The sequence below is a fragment of the Ursus arctos genome, unplaced genomic scaffold, assembly GCF_023065955.2.
Source record: "Ursus arctos isolate Adak ecotype North America unplaced genomic scaffold, UrsArc2.0 scaffold_5, whole genome shotgun sequence".
Classification (NCBI taxonomy): Eukaryota; Metazoa; Chordata; class Mammalia; order Carnivora; family Ursidae; genus Ursus; species Ursus arctos.
The window spans coordinates 87,787,814-87,815,743 of record NW_026623067.1 but is presented as its reverse complement, the minus strand read 5'-3'; the positions used below and the strand labels follow the sequence as shown (position 1 = coordinate 87,815,743).

General features: G+C 36.4%; 1 protein-coding gene across 2 annotated transcripts in view; it reads right to left on the bottom strand.

Annotated features, from left to right (window-relative positions):
• MAN2A1 (mannosidase alpha class 2A member 1) overlaps positions 1 to 27,930 on the bottom strand; it is a 170,584-nt gene that overhangs the window by 72,002 nt on the left and 70,652 nt on the right. For both annotated transcript variants that reach the window (XM_026498478.4, XM_044383966.3), the window contains exons 6-12: positions 27,092 to 27,265; positions 24,145 to 24,331; positions 19,479 to 19,656; positions 10,140 to 10,342; positions 7,161 to 7,343; positions 2,994 to 3,108; positions 1,696 to 1,763 (exon numbers count right to left, since the gene is read on the bottom strand). In XM_026498478.4, coding sequence (XP_026354263.1) covers positions 1,696 to 1,763; positions 2,994 to 3,108; positions 7,161 to 7,343; positions 10,140 to 10,342; positions 19,479 to 19,656; positions 24,145 to 24,331; positions 27,092 to 27,265 — 1,108 coding nt within the window. The remainder of the gene's footprint in view (positions 1 to 1,695; positions 1,764 to 2,993; positions 3,109 to 7,160; positions 7,344 to 10,139; positions 10,343 to 19,478; positions 19,657 to 24,144; positions 24,332 to 27,091; positions 27,266 to 27,930) is intronic.

The window sequence follows — 27,930 nt, the reverse complement described above, 5'->3', positions numbered from 1 at the left end:
AGTATCCCCAACTCACCTAACTACGGAAACAGTAGCAGCACTGACATTTGGTAGAAAAGAACTGTGAAGAAGTAGTATTACGATGAAGAGCACTATTTAAATACAAACTGTTTAAAAGGAAATATCAGAAGGTGATAATTTTACTAATAGTCTCAAAAATGCTATTTACGTTATCTATAATTAAAAGTCCTCAACATTAAAGCTCAAAAATATATTTCTTCTTAGTTAATACACCTGGATCTCCTTTTTTGTTCGAGCATAAGTAGGGCTAAATTATCACTTACTCCTGGCTAAAGCAAGGACGGTAGACGAAGAGAAGAAGCCACAGGGTTTGTAACCCATTAGGGCTCCGTCCCACCCCCCCTAGCAGGCTCCCAAAGGAAGACTAATGAGGTGCGGAAGGGGCATGAATTACTTAGAGCAAGCATAAGGCATTCTTACGGTCAGCAGAAACAAAGATCTTCTCCCACCAAAATAGAAAAAGGAGGATTATGCCTAATGCCAAAGAGATTTACAGACATCTGAGTTTATTAGGGACACAATATTTAACGAACAGCCATATAACCTCAACTACATCAAAATATGACTTCCTTTAAGACAAAGAAAACATTTTGTAATGGGAGTATCACTACTCTCTCATGACCTGGCCACCTGAAAGCTTTTAACACTGCAACAAGACTTTAAATTTGAGACTTAAACTGTCTTTTTCCAGTTAATCCCTTCTTTTTCTGGCCAAAAGAAAGAAATGTAGGATTTCTTTACCATTACTTTAGTGATACTTTAGCGTTACTAAAAAATATCTGTCTTCGTGTTCTAAGGTATGAGCTGTATACATTTTAAGTCCCTACTTCCTGAAGTAGCCAACCAAGGCTTTATTCTACGCGTAACCAAAATGTCATTTTTATTAGCAACTGTAAGTTTTCTTAATACTTTGATTCCATTTATTTTAAAAGAATTCTAATAAGGAATACCTAGTTAAAATCATGAATTATCCTTTACAATTATTCTTTTATCCTACAATTTGTACATACTAAATTTCTCAATTTAGATAGCAAAAAGTTATATAAGAATACACTGTGTATCTGGGGATAGTGGGTACTGACCTAGTGATATTTTGTCATTAAAAACAGAAGACTTGGTTAAATAATTACCAATAAAAACATAAAACATTTCATTATAAATCAGAGGCAGCCACCAATTAATCGCCCCACTTTCAGGTCAACTGAACACCTTTCCCAGTTACCTAAACATAAATCCACAACGCTAAAATGAGACAGTCTGACCAGCACAATGGCAGTTATCTAGTACAATTTATAGTAAGAACCTTTCATAAATGTTTCTTCCTTCATTTTAAAAATGGGATCAGGGATCAATGAAAAGAAGGTAAGTAAACAAAGAGTTAAGAAAGAACATAATCATAAATCATATTTACCATCCCATAGCAAATATCTGTAAAAAAATATTATTATAATAGTTCGTTCAGCAATCAATATACCAAGCACTGTGTTAGCTATTAACATTGAACATGACAGTCACGGGAGAAAAATCCATTTCTTCAAAAATTTTTTTTAAATTAATAAATTTATTACATAAAATACTGCCTCAAAGTATATCCTCGCTGGAGAAAAGAATCATGAAAAGCAAAAAAGTCAAGTCAGAACAACAGCAAAAGTTTATGAGAAATTATGTATTTACCTTGGCTCTGCACTCAGCGTTATTATAGTTTTTTGTGGTAGAGAACCTTGTGAGTTTTGTTTCAAATCCTATAAAAATAAACAAAAATTTTTTGTTTTTAGTACTTATAAAAATCCTAAAAAGGACACAATAGGGAAACTGTCCTCCTTCTAGCTACATAAGGTCAATCAAAGTTCAAAATAAGTAATTCTTGTGTGTGTGCATTTTTATGGGTGTGTCTTCAGACCAGTACAGTGATGTTACAGGGACTACTGGAGTCCAGTTAAGAACCAAGTAAATCAAAGTTCTAAAGATAATTTTGCAAAAAGTTTCACTATTCTGCCTTTGTATCATAGGTTTCATATCCTTAAGCAATGTATGTCCATTTATTGGATTTTTTTACCTTAATATAAAAATGTGTAACCATATTTTAATTGCAAGCATCAGTATATGAAAATATTGAATCTATATCTCTGATTCCAGATGTGGAAGTTCCAATTACATGGAAAATTTCAAAGCGTACGGTTCGAAGTAGACTCTAATGATAAAATGTTACAATTTCAAAACATCTGAGCTGCCAAGTGGAAGGCTAAAGAGGTTTGCAATCAACCATTTTTCCAACTCTTCTTCCTTGGGGCTGAAGAGTATATTCTTCCTTTCAGAGTATGTTCTGTTTTATTGGCTCCTCGGATCCTAACAACGATACAAGCCAAGGCAGGTATCATCCCATCTTACAGATAAACGAATGAGGGCTCACAGATGTTAAGCAACTTTTTCAAGGCCCCTGCAATCAGGTACAGAGGTTGAGGCTAATAGCCAGTCTCCTAAATCCTCAACCGCTCCTCTACTGTTACACACATCTGAGCACTGCCCACAGTACTCCATGGACTCATCCTGAAACCAGAAGATAATTTAGGATCATTCAAGTTCAAGTTCAGCAACAACAGATGAAGGGTTTACAGAAGTTCAAATACCAAGGGGCTTCTAATTAAAGCCAAGCAAAATAACTAATTATGACGTCCAGTTACCTTATAATATCATCTTAATAGTGTTCTAAAAGCCGTACGTTCCACATAACGAAGTAAGTTCATTACTTTTCATGTTTAGATTTAGTCAGAACAAAACATACACCGTAAATCAAGTACAAACACACTAATAGGAAAGAAGAACACACAGGTATTTCATATAAAATGATCTAAATTCTTTCAAATCATGTATACGGAAATCCGTATTTTTCAATGTCTCTTTTCATCCCCTTTTCCAGTCCAAGCACAAACAAATCACACATTTTTATGATAATATAAAAGGTAGCAACTAACCATGTCTAGGAGGTTATCAAAAGAGTAAGAGTTGTATGAGTTTTTGTCCTTCAAAATAAGAAGCAGTGCAGAATATCCAATTATCTTCTTCAAATTCGTTAGTGAATGAAAGAGTCTGTGAACCAAAAATTTTACTGGTTTGAGAAGAAATTCAAATATCTGTATACAATAGTTTCAGTTTCTTTAATAATGGCCAAGCTGCCATTACTTTCATCCTGTATTCACAAAGTGAAACGTATAATGAATCTATAATGAACTGACTCTTCTTTGCCCAGAACTAAGTACTTAGAAAAAAAAGGTTAATCAAAAGATATCACTAATAAGGATTCATTTAAAACAGAAAACTTTCTGTACACACCTGAAACACGTAAACTTATTCAAACTACTGATACTTTCTGTGACTATCAAGCCAAATACTAAGAATACTCAACTTGATCAGTCCAATAGCTTTAAGGCATTCTTACCAAAACAGTGATTTGGTCCTTTACTTTAGAAAATTCCTTAACAAATGTTGAAACAACAAAAGAAAGCATGAGATTAACTTGTTACTCGCAAGAAAATTCAATCAGTATACACACTTCAAAAAACCCAAATTCCTGAAAGATTCAAAAATATTTTGTTGACTTTAGTTTCATTTGCTTGTTCAAAAAAAGAGAAAGATTTCACAGGTCTGGATGATGAAATCGTCTTTGTCCTCGTTACTTTTCTTGGTCATTAAAATTGTTAACTGTATTCAAGTTGTATTTTTATGTCTGAGGAACCAAAGAGATGCGTATGAATCAACTATTCAAGATCAATTCTGGAATATAATCTTGGTACGCTACCAGCTATTGCTGAAGCACTACACAGGGGAAAATAATCCGTTTGAAGTTTTTTTTTGAGCTCCATTTTGTTTCTTTAAAGCTTTATAGAACAGGTAACCCTAAGTAAACTCACTGCAGAAATCTGTACAGAAACTTGGCTAAACATGCTTTCAATCGGCCATTGAATCTATTATGTTTCTAGAGTGATTCTATTATTTTCCCCAATACAGGAAGCAATTTTGGATCTATATGTTAACATTCCTGTTGGCATGCAACAACAAAAAAATGTGCAAGAGAATTAGAAATAACTTCTTTTTGCAGAGCATTGAGCTTACTTTCAAAGATGTAAGCGACCACACTCGGGCAGTTACTTAACTATGCAAATGTGTTATACATACATAGTATCAAAGTCTTCCGTGTGTGAGTTCAGGCCATCACCCAGCTAATTTCTTAGTCTACTCAAATGTTTTCCTAGGTGATAACAAGAGTTTTCACCAGACTAAAAGATAATATGAATACAGTTCAGTTATAGAAAAAAGCCCCTTGATTTAAGTTTATTTTTTTAATCCACATGGCTATCTTTATTAGGCCGTCAGAACCTGAAGAATAAAAGTCATTTTCTCCATCAGCTAAAACCTCATACGTACTACAGTGCACTGAGGAGTCCTGCTTAAGCTGAGGGAATGCCACACGTCAGTGTTTGTATCCTAAAGGCACATGCACACAGGTATATCTAACGAGATAAGCACTAAGGACTGGCACAGTATTCCCCAAACGCTTTCTCAGGATACATAAGGCTGTTTTGTTTAAAGCAAAACAAGATTAAACACAGTAAATAAGTTTGGGAAACAGTGGGTAAAGCAAAATTGTAATGTTTCAACATTTCATCATTGTGGGATTTCCCAGAGCCTCTAATTTCCTAACATGTCCGTATCCTAGTATCACTGAACAGTTCAGGGACCATCACTTCGAAATCACAGTTCTCTACTTTGTTATCATTACTACTGTTTAAAGCAGATACTACCAGGTTTGTCAGTCAGTGAGTAGTTTGAGCTATACGTTTGGGCCCTCACACTTACCCTTTGTTCATTTTTTTCTTCTACCTACCTTAATCACAACATAGAAATTGGCAGAATTCTAAATCTTTCAGTAGCTGATTACCATGTCTTCTCTTGCACGTGGCCCCATTATCCACTTTAAGGATGAACATCCATCACAGGCACTGTCCCAGTCTAATTCATTTTTTTATGCCATGATTAGAATTAACCTTCAAATAGCCATGATGTATTCTTGCTCTCCAGGTGATAATTACATAAACATTTAATCTATTTTTGAGAGCAGAATCACCTTTAGATGACAGAAGAGAAAGCTAGAAGGGTCTGGACCCCTGCTGGCGCTGTGGAGCTGCTATACCTGAACTGGGGACATGCAGACTTCTTCCCCATGACGTAAAAGTAAGTAGGATAGGATCTGTTCCATTTCAAGTTGCTATTACTAGCAGCCAAATGCAATCCTTAACTCATACACTTGTTCACAGGGACACTTCTGCCAACATCTGAATAAACAGTCAACAGTCTAAGAACAAGAGAACACCCAATGCTAGCTGCCTCTTTGTTTATAACTCTCTAACTTGTGTTTTGAAATTTCCTACTTAAAATGTCTATGCTAATGACTTGATAATTGTGTATGACTTTTCAATGAAGTGTGAAGTGCTCGCAAAGCAAATTCACAAATGTCAAGTACAATTTGAGAATTATTGTCTTTTTTCTCTAAGATGCAATTTTGTATGGTGATGTTTTTATAAGCTAAAAGCATAACCAAACATATGGAGGAACTAATGACAGGCCTTCTGGAAAGGTTATGAGACAGAAAATGTTCAGTTGCAAAAACTCAATGACCTATACCCAAGTCTCTTTCAATAAGACAGCAAGAGAAGTAGACAGTGTAGGAGAATGACTTCTTCATTTTCTCCGTGGAATTCTTTTCTTAACCTAAGCTTCACTTTTAAACTCTCAATAAACCAAGAAGACAGGAGCAGGTGAGAAGGAAAAAATGGAGGATCCGACCTTATTTTCAAAAATGCCTTCTGTGGGAGAAAAACCAATTATCATTATCAGCCAATGAGTGTTTTCCATTTTAAGCCCAGCTCAACCTCAACAGATGCCAAATACATTGGCCAAAAGAAAACTAAGAAGATACTCGAGATACTACCATGAATATATTTTCAAGGACTCAAGTCAACTTATGAAACCTCAAGAATTTGTTTTTCAAATATCTAGAAAGGCAGTCAAAATACTGTAACTAAAATTTTAATTAACACTTATTATGATAAGTGATATCAGTTGTGGATCAATCTGTAATGTTGACTTTATGTGCTGTATACACTTTTCACATATGGGAGGAAACATTTATTAAAAAAGGAGATTCACTTTTTAAATCTGTATTATAAGAAAGAGTATATTTTAACAATTTTAAAATATTATCGAAGTACACCATTATTGATAGGAAAAAAATCTGGAAGAAATAACTAAACCATAATGAAACAATAGTCAAAACTCCTTCGCCAACATAGGAATCTGCTCTACACTGATCCGAACGAATGGTTACCCAAACTAGGGCATGATGATGGAAATCTCACTATCACAAAGGTTAAGCCTTTTGATTAGTGGGAAGCAGTATTTACAAAGTTTCCTGCTGGTCCAACCAAAAGCCAAATCACTGTTTCCAATTCTGCCATGTGAACATAACTGAGCTTCCTCTCCCTCACTCATCTCACCTTCCAAGAGTTGAAGCTGGCTTTGATATCAATACCCAGGCCAACCCTTCTCATCCCAATTCCTTGTATCATCCATATATGTCAAGGTTTCTAGGTTCTTCTACTTCCTGGCTATCCTCTAGGCTGATTCTTTTTTTGTCAATATCTCTCTTAAAAAAAAAAAAAAGAGGTATCTGAGAACAACTGGATCTGAAATAGGACTAAATTAAGCTGCTATACAATCAAGTATGGCTCTTTATCTCCTTGGATTGTAGCTATCATTTACCTGATACCAACTCCTTGGTCAACATGGTAACCCCAAATACCACACTATACTTGGGAGAAAACAGAATCAGCTTTATAATAATGTTTTACTACTCCATTTGCAGAAATGCACTGCAATAAAAAGTTAGGACAGCTAGTACACTGTCAATAGAATTCTTGAAAAATGCTTTGAATACTGATTGTTGTTTTTCTACAGCAATACTTACAAGGGGTGTCATTGTTGATATGGTCTGATGTACATTAACAACTTCATCAAAGATAAAAGCCTATGACCCAAAATTTAAAAAAAAATGTTTTATAATCACTTTTTAATAATTATATTACCTGGTACCATAATCCACAACCACCCAATCTTTTGCAGTTCCTGTGATAGCATCATGATGTTGAAACAGTCCCAAATTTCTTCTGGCTTCTGTCAGTGCCATGTAATGGGATGATGAAAGAAATTTACTTATCTTGTATTTCTGAGCTTGTTTCAGGGCGAAATAGTAAAGAATTTCAGCAGCCCTAATTGCATAAAACAGTCATTAATTCTTGTTTCAAAACAAACGTTTACTATTTAAAATATGTGGTACTGATACATTTTCAAATGCATTTTTTTTTTAAATCCACAATTTCAACACAATTTATAAAAAAGATGTTGATAATAAGCATTCTTATAAAACCATCAAGGTCTTCACCTAATATATCTAAATTATCAATTATCAGAGAACATCATGTCTAAATTGATATAAAGGGCCCTTGTTCTAGATGGTCCTGGAAAGAAGCCAGTACCCACTGGCAGTGAGATAGGTTTACTTATGTATAACATAGTGAAAAAAAATAGCTCAACACAGCAGTAAGAAGTAGATAATGGTTTCTGTCCTTTCTTCTCTCCAAGATCATCACAGACACATACCAAGAGCTTCATCACCAGAAAGCCACTCACTCTCACATATGTACATTAAAGGAGAGACGGTGTGGAGATGGTCACATGAGTGGGAGCCTAACAGTGAAGGAGAGGCAGAAGCGACGGCCTGACAGCTCATGACAACAGCTAGTTTCCGTGCTGAATGAGAACATGCAACAACTAGTGGGAATGTAACAATATAAACTGAAAGGTGATAAAACATATGCTGTCGTTTCTCATTTATTTTAAAGAATAAAACACTTTGGCTTAAGAATAGTTTCTGAGCAAGAATATAGGGACTTATTTTCACGCTTTATTTTTTTCATCTGAGGATATGGTTCAAGACAGGTTTCAAAAGAAGTTCTTTACAAAGAGATACAACTTGATGAAGTAAAAAATGTCAGAAGGTTCTTCATGCCAAGCGTATTACGGAGGATGGGAAGGAAACCGAAGCAGCTTGGAAATGTATCACAATATGAGGAAAAAGGAGAAGTTTGAAGTACTTAAAAAAACAGAACTCTTTTAAATTTTTAAATAATTAAAGGATACTAAATAATCTCTGCCTTTAAAGTCTAACCCTTCTGAAATTCATGGCAGGAGAAGCACTAAACTCGAATTAAGGAAATTGTGTATATATGTTCATATACATCCATCGCACATACTCCTGGCTTTGCAAAGAGCACATACATATAGATATCCCAAAATTTAAAAATGGGATTTAAAAATTAGTTTCTTCTCTATACTCTTCTATTCAAATGTTTTATAAATGAGCATTAAGATGAAATATCTATTATCACACAATAAACTTATTTTCAAATAAGTTGATTACATCTTGAAATTCATAATTATATAGCTTTTTGTTGTTTTATTTTGTTTTAAAGCAGAATTTTCAAAATATATTATTACTCGCACTAAGTACTTCACCTTATATATGTTCAATAAATTAAGATTGAATAAATATTCGTAACTCTTTGTCACTAAAAAATAGTTGACACTTTAAAAAAAATGCAGTGGTCCAAAAAAATCTCCACATTACTTAGTACTTTCTGTTTTTATCATAGGTAGTTTAGAATAACATAATAGATAATTAATATTCTATTAGGCAAGAATGCATAAATCTTTCTAACATAGAAACACTATTTCATTATAAATACAATAGTATGTGTCCATCCGGCACATTTGTGAATATCCCAAAAAAACAGTCAAAGATTAGGCTTTTGAAATAATGGTAACAGCATGGAAACAGTAAAAATAAAACAAACAAACAAATAAACACACTACTATACCAAAGTACACTCTTGGAGAAATTCATGATTTTTATAAAAGGGCTTTCCAAAATGTACCGTTTCTATCAGTACACAGAAGAAGGTGGGTATGAGACGACTTTTTATTTTTAATACTGAGATTCAACATGAAAACTAATCATCATGAATTCATGATCTGAACTAAGTTGAAAGCGAACTTATCATGAAAAAGAATTAAACTTCCAGGCTACACACACATAGAAAGAGCCCCAGACACACATAGAAAGAGCCCCAGGAGTCCCTGGGGTGGTTCATCTTTACCAAAAAGCAACAAAACCCACTATGATAGCTACTAGCCATGTGTGGTTATTTACACTTAAATAAACTAAAATTAAAGGAAATTAAGAGTTCAGTTCCTCAGCCACACTGGTCACATTTCAAGTGCTCAACAGTTAAACATGGCAAGTGGCTACCATAGTGAACAAAGCAGAAAACAGATACAGAAGATCTCTACCACTGTAGAGAGTTCTGTTGGACAACGCTGGTCTAGAGTGTTTTGTTTTCTACGGACTTTTCTGCCTTTTCCCTGTCAGTACACTTTTTCAGCCACTCTGCCGCCATCAGTTCTCTTGTCTTTCAAGTTTTGTTCTTCTACAAGCAGAAAATCACACCTATAGAAATATGTTTCAAGTAAGTGAGAACTGAGGTGGAGTCTCTAAAGTTCTTCCACATACAAAATACATTAGTTTTAGATTATGTACCTTGAGGCCCACATTTTGGCCACAGAGAGGCCCTATTTGTTCCTTGTGACCCTTACTCGTTTCCAACAACTTAGTCTGTCTGATTACTGACCTGCAGACACAACATGACGATGCCACTGGATGTTATCATGGTGTGCAAACAACACCAGTAATTAATTAGAAACATACAAAACATAAAATACAGGAGAAAGTCTAATTACATAAACTGCTTTTCCTTTCAGAACAAAAACCCATGTAATAATCTGGTTATGCAATGGAGACATATTTTCGATTGCATTACAATTTCACAATTACATTAAACACATCCTAACACTGCATAAATGTTGCATGTTATGCAAAACTCTACAAAAAGGCTATGATCACAAAAAAGAGGTGAATAATTAATGTAGCTATCTAAACATAAATGTACCTTAAATGGGATTCCAATATCCTATCCATTCGTTTGTAAAAGGGTCTGGATGTAAAGTAGCCACTCCAGTAATGATCATCCCGGTCGGCATAAGTGAAAAAATCTCCACTTAGAACTGGGAACGTTGATTGGCTATTCTTTCCAATGGTTACATCTTCTTTATCCAGTGCATCAAAATAATCCGATAAAGTCCCAAACTGTATCTAATTTTTAAAAAGTGACACTTAAATTATTCATCTCTAGCTTAAAATTACCTCTAGCACTGAAAGGAAAAGTTAATAATAAATATTTAAGATGCGCTTCCAAGTTAAGATGAAAATCTAGCTCAGATTTTACAAAACTCAAAAGCAGGAGGAAAAATACACAGTAACTGTTTCACTTGCATCGGGGCCCAAATTAAACTAAAATAAAACTTATACACCTAAGGGGTTGGAAGAACTACTTAGATATACAAATCTGTGGATCTGAAAACTCCTTACAAATCTCCAGAATTTCAAACTGTGCAAGGGTCAGGGAATAGAATAATTCAGAGATGAATAAAAGATGGGAGGAAGCAGCAAAAATAAAATATTTACATAACAGTTTGGTTAACCATTAAAGTATTTTTCCTATGTCATATGCACATACACTCCCCTGGCCTCCCTGTCCCCCTAGGTTGAGCTCTCATAAGGGAGACTTCAAGAACAGCAGGTCATTAAAAAAATGGACTTTTTCTACCAGCAGGTAACATTGAATAGAAGTAAAACACAAAGAGTGACAAGAACTGCAAGGTTGACTGCTCAAACGAAAAAGTCTTTTGACTAATGATTTAAATTACCAGAACATAAATCCATTTTTATGAGCCCAAGCTATTCCATAAATCAAAGGAAAAAAGAAGTATTATAGCAGACCATGTAAACAGATATTAAAAGGCAGTGTTTTTAGAGATAAACAGAGAATTTAACAGGGAATGCATTTCTCTGAATAACGGTAAGATGGCTATTTTTGTTTTTTCTACCACACACACACACACACACACACACAAAGATACTAAAAGCTATTTTGATTCAGTGGCAGAAAAATAATTAAGAGTAGTTAAAAACAGTGAGTAGCACTCTAGAAGAGTGGTTAAGAACAGCACAGAACTTGGATCCGGACAGCTGGGTATGAACTCCGTCTCTACCACTTACGTGGTTTTGAGCATATTGATATATTGTCTCTGTGTTACAGCTAATAGAGTTCTAAGTAAAATGCTTAGAAACACAACTGGGAAATAATGGCATAAGTTTTAGCTATCATTTTTCTATTGCAAAGGCAAAATTTCAGCTGGAAACACAATATTAGTAAGACAAATATAAGTTATCATCATGTACCTGTGACACAATAAATTTTATAACAGCAAAATAGATGATTATTTCTAAATCCTTATGTTTACATCACAGAAAAGTAATTTTCAACAATATTACCCAGTCTTATCTTGGCTTCACCAAATACAATGTGTCCTGGGCAAGTTAATCTATTTGTGCCTCAGTTTCCTCATCTATAATGGGAATAATTTTAGTACCCCCCAGAAGCTATTCATAGAATTAAATAAGTTAACTAAAGTGAAGCACTTTAAAAAGTTAATAGCAGGGGTGCCTTGATGGCTCAGTCAGGTAAGCATCTCACTCTTGATTTCAGTTCAGTTCGTGATCTTGGGGTCATAAGATCAAGCCCTGCACTGGGCTCTGTGTTGGGCATGGAGTCCACTTAAGATTCTCTCTCCCTGGGGCACCTGGGTGGCACAGCGGTTAAGCGTCTGCCTTCGGCTCAGGGCGTGATCCCGGCGTTCTGGGATCGAGCCCCACATCAGGCTCCTCCGCTATGAGCCTGCTTCTTCCTCTCCCACTCCCCCTGCTTGTGTTCCCTCTCTCGCTGGCTGTCTCTATCTCTGTCAAATAAATAAATAAAATCTTAAAAAAAAAAAAAAAATTCTCTCTCCCTCTTCCCATTCCTCCCCACCCCATGTGCGCTCTCTGTCTAAAAAAAAAAAAAAGTTAATAGGAAATAGTAAGTACTCAAAAATTAAGTTATTTATTACTCACTTAACACATTCTAAGAAGCAGAATGTAAGTGTGTGTATTTAACCATGAGGGTCACCAATACAAAGAAATACAGCATTAACTTGAGGCCCAGTAGGTACAGATAAGCTCAGGGAAATATACTGATAAAAGTATCAAAATATTCAACAATCTAAATTTCTGAGCCTCACTTTCTCATCTATATAAAAAGGGATTTCTGTGATGTGAGATAACAAAATCCTCTTCAGTTTCAGATTTTAGGAAACTGCGGCATGCTACAGAGCTAATATTAACAACAAAGTATACCTTTTTAAAATATTTTAATTATTTTTTGGTATTAGCCAAGGTGAAAATATTTCCTTCAAGGCAATTTCCCAGGGCAAAGTTTATGTAACTGATCTCACAAACTTAATTCAATCTCATAGGACTGACATACAATCCTGTATCTATGCTAGAGTAGCTTCCAAAGAAATTATTTAAGAGTAAATTTTTTGACAGTCTCTTGGTAGCTCAAATAAAGTACATATTCCAAATAATCAAAAAAAAGGTAAATGTTTCTTACTTTAAAAGGCAACAAATTATATGTTTCACATAACCTTAATCTTAAACATAATCAAACTTCTCTATCAGAACAACATATGAGAAAAAGTACCTAAATTGTTAAATAAGTGATGACCAATAGCAAACTGACTGTCTCGGCTGGTACAGTGTCATTTAGCCATCTAAATTCAATTGCTTACTTTTGTTTTTCCTTTCATTAAAAGAAAATAATAATAAACTGAACCATATGGCTTGGACAAAATAACTTCAAACATTCTACAGAGAATGGATGTAACTAGATAAACAACAGAGAGGGGAAAAAAAGCTTTTGTTTGAAGATATCTAAAGGCAATCCAAGCAGCCAACACTTGAGTGACAAAAATTCCAGAAAGAAAGGAAATGCATGAAGGTTACTAGGTACAAGGTTAGAATGCAAATGTCAACTGTATTTTTATACATGGAATATACCATGTTCATGGATGGCCTAATATTTGTAAAGAAGTTAATTATACTCAAATTGATCTATAGGTTCATTGCAATCCCAATCAAAATTCCAACTATTTCTTTTTTTTTTTTTTTTGGTAGGAATTTAAAAGTTGATCCTAAGCCTATACAGAACTATAAAGAAAACCAATGCAATCTTGAGAAGGAAAACAAAATTAGAAGACTTAAGCTATTAGACATTAAGATCTATTCTAAAACTATAGTAATTAAGACAGTATGAGATTAATCAAAGAGACAAAATTGAATAGAGTCTATATAAGATCCACACAAATAGTTTTACTCATAATTAATGACAAAGATGATGCTGCAGTAAGTGGGCAAACTGGTCTTTTCAATAAATGGTGGTAGATATCCATATGGGCAAATATGTAACTTGATCCCTATCTGAATACAATTCACACAAAAAAATCAATTCCAAATAGATTACAGACCTAAATATTGAAGGTAAAACAATAAAGCTTCTGGATGACAGCTTCATGAGAAGTGTATTTTCACAACTATGGGGTAGAAACAAAAATCTCTTAAGCAGAATACGACAGCACTAACCATAAAGGAAAATACTGTTATATTAGATTTAATTAAAATGAAGAATTTCCATTTATCAAAAGATAGCATTAAGAAAGAAATTAAGAAACAGGCTTACATAGTGGGAGACAATATTTGCATAACTTTTATCTGAAGAAAGACTCAAACCAAAATATATAAAAGAGCTATAAATGGCACAAAAAGACAGACAACCCAATTTAAGGAAAAGTCATCAAAAGATTTAAATAGTCTCTTCACAATAGAGGATAACCTAAAAGGCAATAAACTTATGAAAAGAGGTTCAACTCATTAACTACCAGGGAAATATAGAATAAAACCATCACATCGATAATAAAAATATAAAGACAAAAAAAAATCCTAACAATAAAAAATTTGAGTAAGGAAGTACAGCAACTGAAATTGTCATACAATGCAATGACTAGTGCATTTATTTTGGGATACCGTTTGGCAATATCTACTGAAGTTGAACATGTGCATATGACCAAAATCTCCATCCCATTTTATACCCACATAAATTCACATACATGTATATAAAACCATGCACAAAATATTCAAAATGGCTTTATCTGTAATAGATAAAAACTGGAAATAACCCAAGTGTCCATCAATAATACAATGGACAAATTGTGGCATATTTATCAAATGGATACTGAAGATAATATACAGCATTAAAAATGAATATACTGTGGGGCACCAGGGTGGCTCAGCTGGTTAAGCATCCAACTCTTGATTTTGGCTCAGGTCATGATCTCGGGGTCGTGAGACTGAGCTGCACGTTCGGCTCTGCACTCAGCGCGCAGTTGGCTTGAGAGTCTCTCTTTCCTCTCCCTCTGCCCCTCCCCCCGCTCGCACTTCCCCCCCAAAATAAATAAATAAAATCTTTAAAAAAATGAATATACTGCTACATGCAACAACACAGATGAATCTTGCAAATATAACTTGGAGCAAGGAAAGCCAGACACAAAGTAACACATACTGAAGATTCCCCTCTTATATCATTTCCAAAGAAACGACACTAATCATGATGACAGAAGGGAAAATAGGGTTACTTTTGTGAGATTTGGCAATGCTCTGAAGGACTCTTTTGGGATGCCAAAAATGTTCTGTCTTAAACTGGACAGCAGTTACATGAGGTTTTTTAACTCAAAAAATTCTCTGTACATTTAACGGTTTGTGCACATCTCCTATGTAAGTGATACTTCAATTATTAAAGTTACTTTAAAAATTGCCCTACCGGGCAAAGAAGGAAATAGGAGACCAACGAGAATGAAAACAGAATGGTCCAAAAACTATGGGATACTGCAAAGGCAGTCCTAAGGGGGAAATACATAGCCATCCAAGCCTCACTCAAAAGAATAGAAAAATCTAAAATGCAGTTTTTATATTCTCACCTCAAGAAGCTGGAACAGCAACAGAGGGACAGGCCTAATCCACTCACGAGGAAGCAGTTGACCAAAATTAGAGCTGAAATCAATCAAGCAGAAACCAGAAGTACAGTAGAGCAGATCAACAGGACTAGAAGCTGGTTCTTTGAGAGAATCAATAAAATTGACAGACCACTGGCAACACTTATCCAAAAGAAAAGAGAAAGGACCCAGATTATTAAAATTATGAATGAAAAGGGAGAGGTCACGACGAACACCATTGAAATTGGAAGGATTATTAGAAATTTTTATCAACAGCTATATGCCAGTAAACTAAGCAATCTGGAAGAGATGGAATCCTTCCTGGAAACCTATAAACTACCAAGATTGAAACCGGAAGAAATTGATTTCTTAAACAGGCCAATTAATTATGAAGAAATTGAGTCAGTGATAAACAACCTTCCAAATAACAAAACTCCAGGCCCGGACGGTTTTCCTGGGGAATTCTACCAAACATTCAAAGAAGAAATAATACCTATTCTCCTAAAGCTATTTCAAAAAATAGAAACAGAAGGAAAGCTACCAAACTCATTCTATGAGGCCAATATTACCTTGATCCCCAAACCAGGCAAAGACCCCCTCAAAAGGAGAATTACAGACCGATCTCCCTAATGAATATGGATGCCAAAATCCTCAACAAGATACTTGCTAATAGAATCCAACAGTACATTAAAAGGATTATCCGTCACGATCAAGTGGGATTCATACCTGGGATGCAAGCGTGGTTCAATATTCGCAAATCAATCAGCGTGATACATCATATCAACAAGAAAAGACTCAGGAACCATATGATCCTCTCAATCGATGCCAAAAAAGCATTTGACAAAATACAGAATCCTTTCCTGATTAAAACCCTTCAGAGTGTAGGAATAGAAGGTACATTTCTCAATCTCATAAAAGCCATCTACGAAAAGCCTACTGCAAATATTATTCTCAATGGGGAAAAGCTGGAAGCCTTTCCCTTAAGATCAGGAACTCGACAAGGATGCCCACTCTCGCCACTATTATTCAACATAGCACTAGAAGTCCTTGCAACAGCGATCAGACGACAAAAAGGGATCAAAGGTATTCAAATCGGCAAAGAAGAAGTCAAAATGTCTCTCTTCGCAGATGACATGATACTCTATATGGAAAACCCAAAAGAAGCCACTCCCAAACTATTAGAAGTTATAGAGCAATTCAGTAACGTGGCGGGATACAAAATCAATGCTCAGAAATCAGTTGCATTTCTATACACGAATAACGAGACCGAAGAAAGAGAAATTAGGGAATCCATCCCATTTACAATAGCACCAAAAAGCATACGTTACCCTGGAATTAACTTAACCAGAGACGTAAAGGACCTATATTCTAGAAACTATAAATCACTCTTGAAAGACATTGAGGAAGACATAAAAAGATGGAAAGATATTCCATGCTCATGGATCGGAAGAATTAACATAGTTAAAATGTCCATGCTACCCAGAGTAATCTACACTTTCAGTGCTATCCCGATCAAAATACCGAGGACATTTTTCAAAGAACTGGAACAAATAGTCCTTAAATTTGTATGGAAACAGAAAAGGCCCCGAATCTCCAAGGAACTGTTGAAAAGGAAAAACAAAGCTGGGGGCATCACAATGCCGGATTTCGGGCTGTACTACAAAGCTGTGATCACAAAGACAGCGTGGTACTGGCACAAAAACAGACACATAGACCAATGGAACAGAATAGAGAGCCCAGAAATGGACCCTCGGCTCTTTGGGCAACTAACATTTGATAAAGCAGGAAAAAACATCCGGTGGGAAAAAGACAGTCTCTTCAATAAATGGTGCTGGGAAAATTGGACAGCTACATGCAAAAGAATGAAACTTGACCACTCTCCCACACCATACACAAAAATAAACTCCAAATGGATGAAAGACCTCGATGTGAGACAAGAATCCATCAAAATTCTAGAGGAGAACATAGGCAGCAACCTCTACGACATCAGCCAAAGCAACCTTTTTCATGACACATCCCCAAAGGCAAGAGAAACAAAAGATAAAATGAATTTATGGGACTTCATCAAGATTAAAAGTTTCTGCACAGCCAAGGAAACAGTCAGAAAAACTAAGAGGCAGCCCACGGAATGGGAGAAGATATTTGCAAATGACACTACAGATAAAGGACTGGTATCCAAGATCTACAAAGAACTTCTCAAACTCAATACACGAGAAACAAATAAACAAATCAAAAAATGGGCAGAAGATATGAACAGACACTTTTCCAATGAAGACATACAAATGGCTAACAGACACATGAAAAAATGTTCAAAATCATTAGCCATCAAGGAAATTCAAATCAAAACCACACTGAGATACCACCTTACGCCAGTTAGAATGGCAAAAATAGACAAGGCAAGAAACAACAATTGTTGGAGAGGATGTGGAGAAAGGGGATCCCTCCTACATTGTTGGTGGGAATGCAAGTTGGTACAGCCACTCTGGAAAACAGTGTGGAGGTCCCTTAAAAAGTTAAAAATTGAGCTACCCTATGATCCAGCCATTGCACTACTGGGTATTTACCCCAAAAATACAGACGTAGTGAAGAGAAGGGCCACATGCACCCCAATGTTCATAGCAGCAATGTCCACAATACCTAAATCGTGGAAGGAGCCGAGACGCCCTTCAACAGATGACTGGATTAAGAAGTTGTGGTCCATATATACAATGGCGTATTACTCAGCTATCAGAAAGAATGAGTTCTCAACATTTGCTACAACATGGACGGCACTGGAGGAGATAATGCTAAGTGAAATAAGTCAAGCAGAGAAAGACAACTATCATATGATTTCTCTCATCTACGGAATATAAGAACTAGGATGATCGGTAGGGGAAGAAAGGGATAAAGAAAGGGGGGGTAATCAGAAGGGGGAATGAAACATGAGAGACTATGGACTATGAGAAACAAACTGAGGGCCTCACAGGGGAGGGGGGTGGGGGAATGGGATAGACTGGTGATGGGTAGTAAGGAGGGCACGTATTGCATGGTGCACTGGGTGTTATACACAACTAATCAATCATCGAGCCTTACATCGGAAACCGGGGATGTACTGTACGGTGACTAACATAATATAATAAAAAATCATTAAAAAAAATGAAATAAAATAAACACAGACCTGATGCGCTGAGTTCATAATCTGGTAGAAATTCAGTTGTTTAAGTATCCTGAATACACTTGGCATTCTATTTAAGTTTATTTATCTATTTGATAGTATTTATATTTACTTAATAAACTTGAATTCTCCCTACATAAAATGTGGCCTATTATCAGCTTTCTAATTTCCTAAACAGTAACATTGCTTCCTTTCCATAGTATTTCCACAGATATTCTACTGTCTCATAGGTTAGCATGTGAAAATAATAAACACGTTGGGTAATTTTCTCACAAAGGGTCTAATATGACTCTTCTTTGAATCCTGACTCAAGAAACATCTGCCAAAAAAAAAAAAAAAATGCCTGTATGTGATCAGGAAAATTTGAATCTACCCAGATATATGATGATACTGAATTATTGTTAATTTTTTAGATGTAATAATGGCATTATGACTGCACTTTTAAACAGAGCCCTTATCGTTTAGATACATACTGAAATGGTTACAGAACCACATAACTACTATTTCCTCCAAAGTAATCCTGGGAGAGGGTGAGAGAGGACACTGAGGACTGTCCTTGAGTTGATCAATGTGGTAGCTGAGCTGTGGATATGGAGAGGCGGGGGTCAGGGGAAGGGTACTTAAGTTGTTCTCAAAACTTTAGGGTATGTTAGAAATTTTCTAAAAGGGGGGTAAAAAAGAGGAAGAACTACACGCAAATGATTAATTTTGGAAGTTTTCTCAACTAAGAAAAATGTTAATGTATTCTCTGGACACAAGACATTCATTGCAAAATTCATGACATGTTCATCTGCATCTGCCAGTCACACGACTGAATCACAAGGGTGCAACCGTCAGAGAGAAACAAACTTTCGATGCTGGTACAAAAACAGGACATCACTGAAAAATGAAAATCACAACTTAGTAGGTGCATGTTTACAGCTATCTAAAAGTAACGTCTCTTTAATGGGAGGAAAGGGACAGCTTCAGAAATGCAACTATAGTACTAGATATTTTTCCTCTTTAAGAACTATACTCTTCCAAAAGGACTACACATTCTAGGAAATATTGGGATGTGGGACAAAGGAACTAAGGCCCCGTATTGTAGCCTCATTTAATAATGAAGGCTCAACTTCAAATACAGTATCATAATTAAATATTTTCAAATTACCTTGACATTATACTCAGGATGAGAATTCATATAATCAAAAAGCAGCTGGTAATTCTTAAACTGATGATCCCATTCTGTGCGTTCACAGTAGCGAAAATCATCTCCTAGTGGGGCCAGGACAACTGTAGTACGGAAGAGCTTTGACTTCTTTCGGTACTGATCTAAAAGCATCTCAGCCCTACAAAAGAAAAAGAGAAAATAATAATAGTATTAAGAAAAGGACAAGGGGGATCTCATTAAAAAGTGTATTATGTTAAAAGAAATTGTTGTATAGTTTACCTGTATTCTAGGTTAGTATGATTTATAAGGAAGATTTTTTAAAAACTACTATAGTGGGGCGCCTGGGTGGCACAGCGGTTAAGCGCCTGCCTTCGGCTCAGGGCGTGATCCCGGCGTTCTGGGATCGAGCCCCACATCAGGCTCCTCTGCTATGAGCCTGCTTCTTCCTCTCCCACTCCCCCTGCTTGTGTTCCCTCTCTCTCTGGCTGTCTCTATCTCTGTCAAATAAATAAATAAAATCTTTAAAAAAATAAAAAAAATAAATAAAAATAAAAAACTACTATAGTAATTTTCATCATCCATTTACAACATTCATAAATTCTGGGGCGCCTGGGTGGCATAGTTGGTTGAGCATCCAGACTCTTGGTTTCAGCTCCAGTCATGGTCTCAGGGTCATGAGATCAAGCCCTGCATTGGGTCCTGTGCTCAACGCAGTCTGCTTGGGACTCTCACTCCCTCTCCGTCTGCCTCTCCCTCTGCTCTCTCTCTCTCAAATGGATAACTATATCTTAAAAAAGTATATTCATAAATTCTTACAAGAGAGAAAAATCCAGTTTTCCAGCGGATTATCCTTAGAGAAATAAAGTCACAAACCAACTTTGACATATAGTTACTGGGAACATCAACGGCCTCCTGAAGCCCCGCCACAGACACTGGATCCCAGACTGCCCGTGTTTTAAAACAATTGAGTCCAACAAGACAAAAAGGATTTCTCATCTATATAAACTTTGAAGTTGTCTTTGACTTAAGATCCCTTTCTCTAATTTGATCTAAACTTGCCTGATTAAACATAAAAAAAGTAATAGTTTGAATGAAACCAATTATAGAACCTGATTTTCTCTTCAAAAGGAATAAAAACAACTCACTTAACACCTGCCGTCAATAAACTGGATATCTGTCAGTGTCCTTCTCAGTACTGATCAACGGATAAAGCTTTGGAGTTGAATTAGCTTTTTTGGTTTCTACTTCCCTCAGATCTAACCCGCGACTCCAAAGGTCAGCTAAATACTAAATGTGCTGATGTGCTTTTATATTTCATATTCTAATATTCTGCAGAAAACCTCTGGGGTTGAACTGCTGAATGCTGAACTGGGGCACCATTTGAGGACGTCTAGGAATACAAACTATTTTAAGAGGAATGGCTTACAAAAATGAAATTAAATAAGCAGATGAACTCAGAGTAATTCTCTATGTTTGCAATGCCAAGCTTAAGAAATTAGTGATAAATGACTAATGTGCTTTTTACCCAGTATTCCAATTTTCATTTCAAGGATTATTGAGAAGTAAGTTCCAATTCACAATATAAAACTTACGAAAGAAACTCAAAGAACATAATAATGGAAAGAAGTATTTTATAGAATTAAAAACATTTAACTAAACTTAGAATCTCACGTGATCTTTTTATACCGATAGTCTCTGAAATCGCCTTGCTAATATTAAATTATTAGCAAAATTAAATAACTTGGCGAGCAAAATATAACCATAATATTTTTACAAAACATAGTTTTCTGAGATTAGCATTCAGTAGAGTACTTAATTTTTACTAATAATTTACTAATATTCCACACTTACCAAAATAATCTTAGATTACTTATAATTTAAAAACACTCATTTAATGAGATTAATAAGAGAAAAATGAAAAAGAGAAAAAAACCAAACCTATAAATCACAGATAGAAGATATACTGTGACTGAGCACCCAATCAGATCCCCTAGGCAACCAGCACAGCAGAGGATAAACGCTCCTTTAAATGAACGCCAAGGTTTACTACCAGATACTCCATATCTTGTGTGTATATACGTAAGACACGTAAGAGGAAAGAAATCACAGACATTCAACGTGACTTTTCCATTCGGCACCCGTCCTAACCCCCGAGCTCCTGCTCAGAAGGTGTCAACACCGGGAAAGCCAAGAGGCCAATCTATCCGACCTGGTAGAGAGCGGATATTTACTAATATACGGAACACGAATGCCAAATCAACTGACCAACAGCACATCTGAAGAAGGGCAGCAGCCACTTGCTGTTCACTTCTACCAGGTTAGAAATGTCAACTTCACTAGAACCAAGAAAAAACAATTCCCTAGAACATCCTGTATCATGCCACATGTAAATCACCATCATATGTAAAATGTATGAGAACAAAAACGCAACTTGATAAAGAATGGTAATTCTTTATTTGCAAAGTAGAGGAACGTACAGAACTAAACAGTACCAATTTTATCACCTGTACGTTATGGTTAAATCTCATTTTCTTTAGGGTATTAAAAATCAGGTGCCACCAAGCTGGAACGCCTGCGTTTGATCTTCATTCATCACAAAGTAAAAAGGAAGGTGATATCTGGATGTGAAGTCACCAGTAGAATTAAGATTTCAAGACTTATAAGAAGTTTTTAAAAAATCTAAGTAAGTTTTAAATAGATTCTTTTATCTCTATGTCCCCAGGTCCCTGGAAACCACTTGCAGAATCACTGGAACGGACTGAGCACAAGATATATTCCTGGGGGGCAATCTTTGAAGTGTCGATGGGACACAGCAAAAGGATTACACAAAATAGCTTTTTTCCCAATAATGCACTTTATACAGGTACTCTCAGCACCACCAAGAAAGAAAAAGAGGGGCCTCACAAGGTCTTTGGTGCACTGGGAGTCCCCAGATGAAGCATTTGGCTACCTTCAAAGAAATTCCCTATCTCTGACCCCCTGCTCTACAGAACATCTTACGCTGCCTAACTGGGTTCTTCTCCTCTGCCTAACCTAACCCCAGAAAGCACACTATTCACTCCTCCTCACTGATCTTCACTGTGCAGGAACCAATAAAATGAAACCAGGTTGATCCCTAATCTTGGATAGTTTTTCAAAACAACTATAAAAGTCAGATTTGCTAGAAAGGATCTATGGCTTCAAGAAGGCTGCCATGTTAAAATACTTTTGCATGTGCCACAGTGAGAGGCTCACAATGGAATATTTTATGGCCACAAGGACTGACAAGGCAGAGAGGCTCAATCTCACCTTCTCCACACATTGTTTTTAAGGAGCAATTTTTAAAATAAATAGACTTGATAGTGCACAGTGCAAAGATCTTACTTTAAAAGGCTTTATCACTGTGCTTTGCAACCACCTGGGGGGTGACTATGCTGGCACACTATTCTCATTTTGTTGGGCTGGAGATTTTTCGAACGCTCCTTGGGTGATTTGGGCAGCCGTGCTTGATAACTGCTGACCTGCCTCACCCTTGCCCATTTTAACTCTCCTGTGGAAGGCAGGAGGCCTAGCTTCTTCTTAGCAAGTCACATGAGTGTGGAGTTCCCTGAAACCATCAAACTTACAAATGGCAAAAAAAAAGTGCACATAATTATTGTTACACAATTAATGTACACAATAATACAATGAGTTTAAAAGTATGCCTACATTCGTGTTACCATCATGTTATTGAAAAATTTTTAAGGATAACATGTACAAGAACCTAGGCAGTGCAGGTTTTCGGAAACCAGAAATTTTAAAGTCTTAAAAATAGAGTTAATGAATGTTGTAGTTTACAAAATTTATGGCTGTCATCCTAGTTTAACTGTTTATAGTTCCCCATCTCATTCTCAAAAATCTCCTCATGTGGATAATAAATAACACAATCTATCTAAAAAAATAAAAGCCTGTATCATTTTTCTGCCAGAGGTGAGTGGGTTTATATTGCAATACAATGTTTTATTTAAAGGCATTATACACCAGTAATTTTTAAGTGAAGAAATTAAACTTTAAAAGCATGCAAATGAGAAGTATAGGTAACTTAGTATAATGAGATGCTTCCATCATGAGCATAATTTTCTTCTTAAAAATGATTCATTCCTTTTTTATTTAAGTAAATATCCTTAAGTATAAATATTCCTAATTAAAAATTGTCTGTAAGTCAAAAAAATCAGAAAGATCGAAAAAGTGTATTCATCAGAGCTGGGCAGCATCCACTATTATTGAAATTGTTATTAAAAGAACAGATAATTATACTCTTTATGTGTGCCATTTCAGTAAACGTATTTTTGCAGTTGGGTTGCTTTTCTTACCAATGTATACAATAGAGACCAGAAGTTTTATTATCAACGAAAGTATGTGAGATCAACCAAACGCAGCAGAAGGCTTTCATAATGAGGGCAAAGGAGAGGGTAATAACAGAGTGTTATAGGTTCTCCAAATATAGTGATCAACTGTTGTTCATTTTTCATTAAGTTATAACACATAAAAGGCACAGTCGAAGCTCTGACATTTTTAAGTTGCTTTAGATCTGGCTGAATAATTACCCTGAGCATGGATAATGCTGGCTACTGAACCCTTCAGCAAAGAGCAGCTGAGCTGGGGCTTTGTCCGAGATGCCGCCTTAACAAAATGCGTATTTTCATACCTCTTTTGGACATTTCCAAGATGTATTGTTTCTGGGGGGACTCCCCAGGGACAACCGAATCTGCCTCCGGGAAGCCGTTTAAAATCAAACTGGCAGCATATTTTAGGATCAGGTCCGCACGTATGAGGGATGTCATAGCTGTAGAAGGGCATCATGTGGCAAAAAATATCTGTGCCAGATTCCAGATCTAAAATAAAGAGCCAACAGACAAACCCAGATTTACAAACTGTGTTTTCCCCAAACTGTTCAAGATGGCAGTACTTTCTACATATGTAATGCAAGCTCCACCCTAAATCCACAACCCACTTAACTACTCATACACAGACTCCAGCGGCATTTAACGACCACCAGCCTCAAGGAAGAGACTCACATCTCGGTCTCTCTCTACCTCTTCCATCTAAACTGAGCAGAGACCCATCACGAACCAGTGACTGCTGGCCTGGAAAGATACAAACCCAACAGAAGCCAAGTTATCACTGGCTCACCCAAAATTATGGGCTGTGTCCATCCCTGGCTGCCAGCTCCTTGCCATATCTGTCCCCACATCAGTAACGGGACACACTGAGGAAGACCATGACACTAGATGCAGAAGAAGGGAGGGAAGAAGAGAGAATGAGAATAAAGGAGGAAAGGAAGAAGGCAGGGAGGCTTGTGAGAATGCTGGGCAAATTCCTATCTATTTCTTGCTGTGAGGAGAAGAAAGGGCCACCGGAAGAGTTCACAGAGTCTCCCCAATGTTCACCAGTAAAGAGCCACTGGCACTTTTCACCAAGAAAGCAGCACAGGACAAGTGAAAGTACTTCTCAAACCACCCCCCCCAAACAAAACAAAAAAACAACAAAAAACCCCACAACAAACAAAAAACAAAGCAAACAAAAAATATACAGAAAGCGAGCACTGGTTCCTGATGCAGAACTGTTTTTCATGAAATCCTCAACGCCAGCAAGTGTTATCACTGCCCTTGAAAGGTCAGAAGCCTACCACCCAGTGATGGAGGACTTAACCAGGGGTTAAAAATGGTTACCTTTGTAGGCTCCTGCCCGTAAATACCTCTCCCCCTTTATTCAGGTGTGGATTTCTACTTTTCAGCACTGGGCTATGTACTGCTTTTATGACAAAGACAGACACAACAACAACAAAGAAAACAAAAAGCCACACACACGTTTTAAAAAATGAAAATAACGGCTTCATTAAGAACCAGAACACACAAAGAAGCTCAAATGAGTTCCAAAACATAATTTTGAAGCAACATGTTCAAATCTATCTGGTAAGTGCTAAAATATTCCAGTTCTATCTCATACTCCATTTAGTTAAAGTAATTACCAGCTCTTTTCCAAATTTTAAAGCTATTGTAATTTGTATATTTCTGTGCTGTGGGTTGCTTCCCTGAATCACAGTCGAGTGTGACATCATGGATGCTGGTCACTAATGTTTGCTATCTACACAGAGGCCCTGGGTGGCAACTTTTCTTCCCTTCTCTTGTAGATCAAAGACACACTAAATAGCCCCACTCCTTTGCTTCCCGCTGTACTATTTAGCAGCTCATTTACACATTTAGCTCATCTGCTGCCGCTGGTCTTGTCTTTTATCAAATTAAGATGGTAATTTCCTGATAGGCAGGGAAATTCTCTATATTTCTTCTAAGCATGGTATTAAGTACATAAAAGTACTTAGTAATTTCTTGCTGATTGATATTTATGGGCAATCTGAATGTAGGCAATAGTGTAAGTAGGGCCTCTTCAAATTAACAATCCTTTTTTTGTTTTAATTAATATGTTCCTTTACATTTGATCAAAGTATACAGGATATAACCCCCTACAAGATCTTGTTTCCTTTACAGGTTTTATTTTCCAGAATAAAAAATTATATAGTTAATTTCTTTCCTTATTGAAAAAACAGTAGTATGTATAAGGAAGTTACTGTCTAGATTTGCAAATGATTTTTTGAAAACACTGAAGGGGGGATCTAACTTACAAAGGAAAGCAAGTATGATGCAGTGCAGTAATTTCTGAATATTGTTTTAGCAACAAAATCCTTTTTGCAGATGAAATCTTACTGAGAACCCAGTACTGGGACAGCAGTGAATGCCAGCGGCTTAAAAGCCCGGGTTTCTTTAGTACAAAGCTGGATTCAGATCTCGCCTCTGTACCTACTACCTGTATGACTTTTGGCAAATGGCTTCACAGCTCCAAGCATCAATTTCTTCACCATTAAAAGGGAAAATAAGAGAACCAAAGTTAAAGGATAAAGACTAGTGAGAGAGCAGATATAAAGCTTACAATACAATGCATGGCCCATAATAAGAACTCAATAAAGAACAAGAAGTAATATGGTATTCTGAATTAAATGGGGGTTGGGAAAGGCAAAAACCTCTCAAGAAGCCTAAATCTTGTCTCCTCCCCACCCCCAAGCAAAGAGCTGGAGAAGTATGACCTTGGAACACCTGTGCGCCCACAGAATACAGCGTGAAAACAAGCAGTACAGGTAATAGGAGGGCTGTTCCAGGAGGATAGGATTAAGGTTTTAAAAGGCAATTCTCAGTAGATACAAAGACAGAAAGACAGAAGGAGGAAATACAGGCTGAACATGAAATAAATGAGTGGATAGAAGTTCTACCACATGTTCAACTTTGTGATAAAACACGCCCTTTTCAAAACAGAAGCAAGTGAAAGCATTATTTGCAAAAGACTAATTCCTTACATTTATTTACTTCCTTTAGGCATAAAAAAGAATCCACAATGTTCTATAGATAAATATCCTCACCACTGCTTAAGAGAATCTGAACACAAATACACCAGGAAAAAAATTGTAAGACTGTGTATCTTGAAGCAACCTAATTTTCAAGACTGACACTCTGAATAAAACCCGTAACTACAGGAGTTCATAACCCTTATGAAATAACATCTAGGTCAAGTGAGATCTTCCACTTTCATCAAACCCTACATACCCCAATTCTGTCTCCAATAAAATTCCAGCGTTTTATGCAATGCAAAATGTTTTTTAACTGCATAATGAACTCTCTGAATAAGCATGTGAGAAAATCCAGCACGTTTGAGGAGATAAGCCATTGTTGGTGAATGTCCAAAAGGATCAATGGCCCAACCAGACCGAGGTTTCACTCCTGTTGATAAAGAAAACAAGTGTTATTTTTTTAAATTGATAATGAACTGAAAAGCAGTCACAACCCATTCAGAGTGATCAGAGTTTTATGGTATTCTGGGTTTGAGGACAAAGCATCTCCCCAGCATTACCCTTTAGCACACACTCCCAGCAGGGCTCCCAGACGGAGGATGCTGCCGCTGCCATGTCCTCCCAGGCAGCGAAACGGCGATGGAGGTTCGTCAACTGGAGCTGAAGTAAAGACTCTGCCATCTTACACGTACTAGAAAGCTACTGCCACTTAATGGAGCTAGAGAAACAAATAGGACCAAGCCCCCTGCCTTCTAAGACCTCACAGTCTTGTTTTTCTTTGAGTTGGATAACCCAGCAACTGCTGCTATGTAATAAAGAAAAGTAAGCTAACTTATTTCAACCTGTACTCCTCAATCCCAATGTTAAGGAATTTTCAGGCTGCCTTTCATACCTCACAACAGCTCCAAAGCATCTTTTTATACAGTAGCAGAACTGGCCAAAATAACTGTACCATACTTCATTAAATCTTAATGAAATATAATTATAATATAAGAAAATGCTGGTACTTTCTCTCTACCCAGAAAGGATTAATGGAATTTTTCACCGCTGACTCACAGCAATTATAAGAGCCATCGAATAAAGATATAGCTCAAT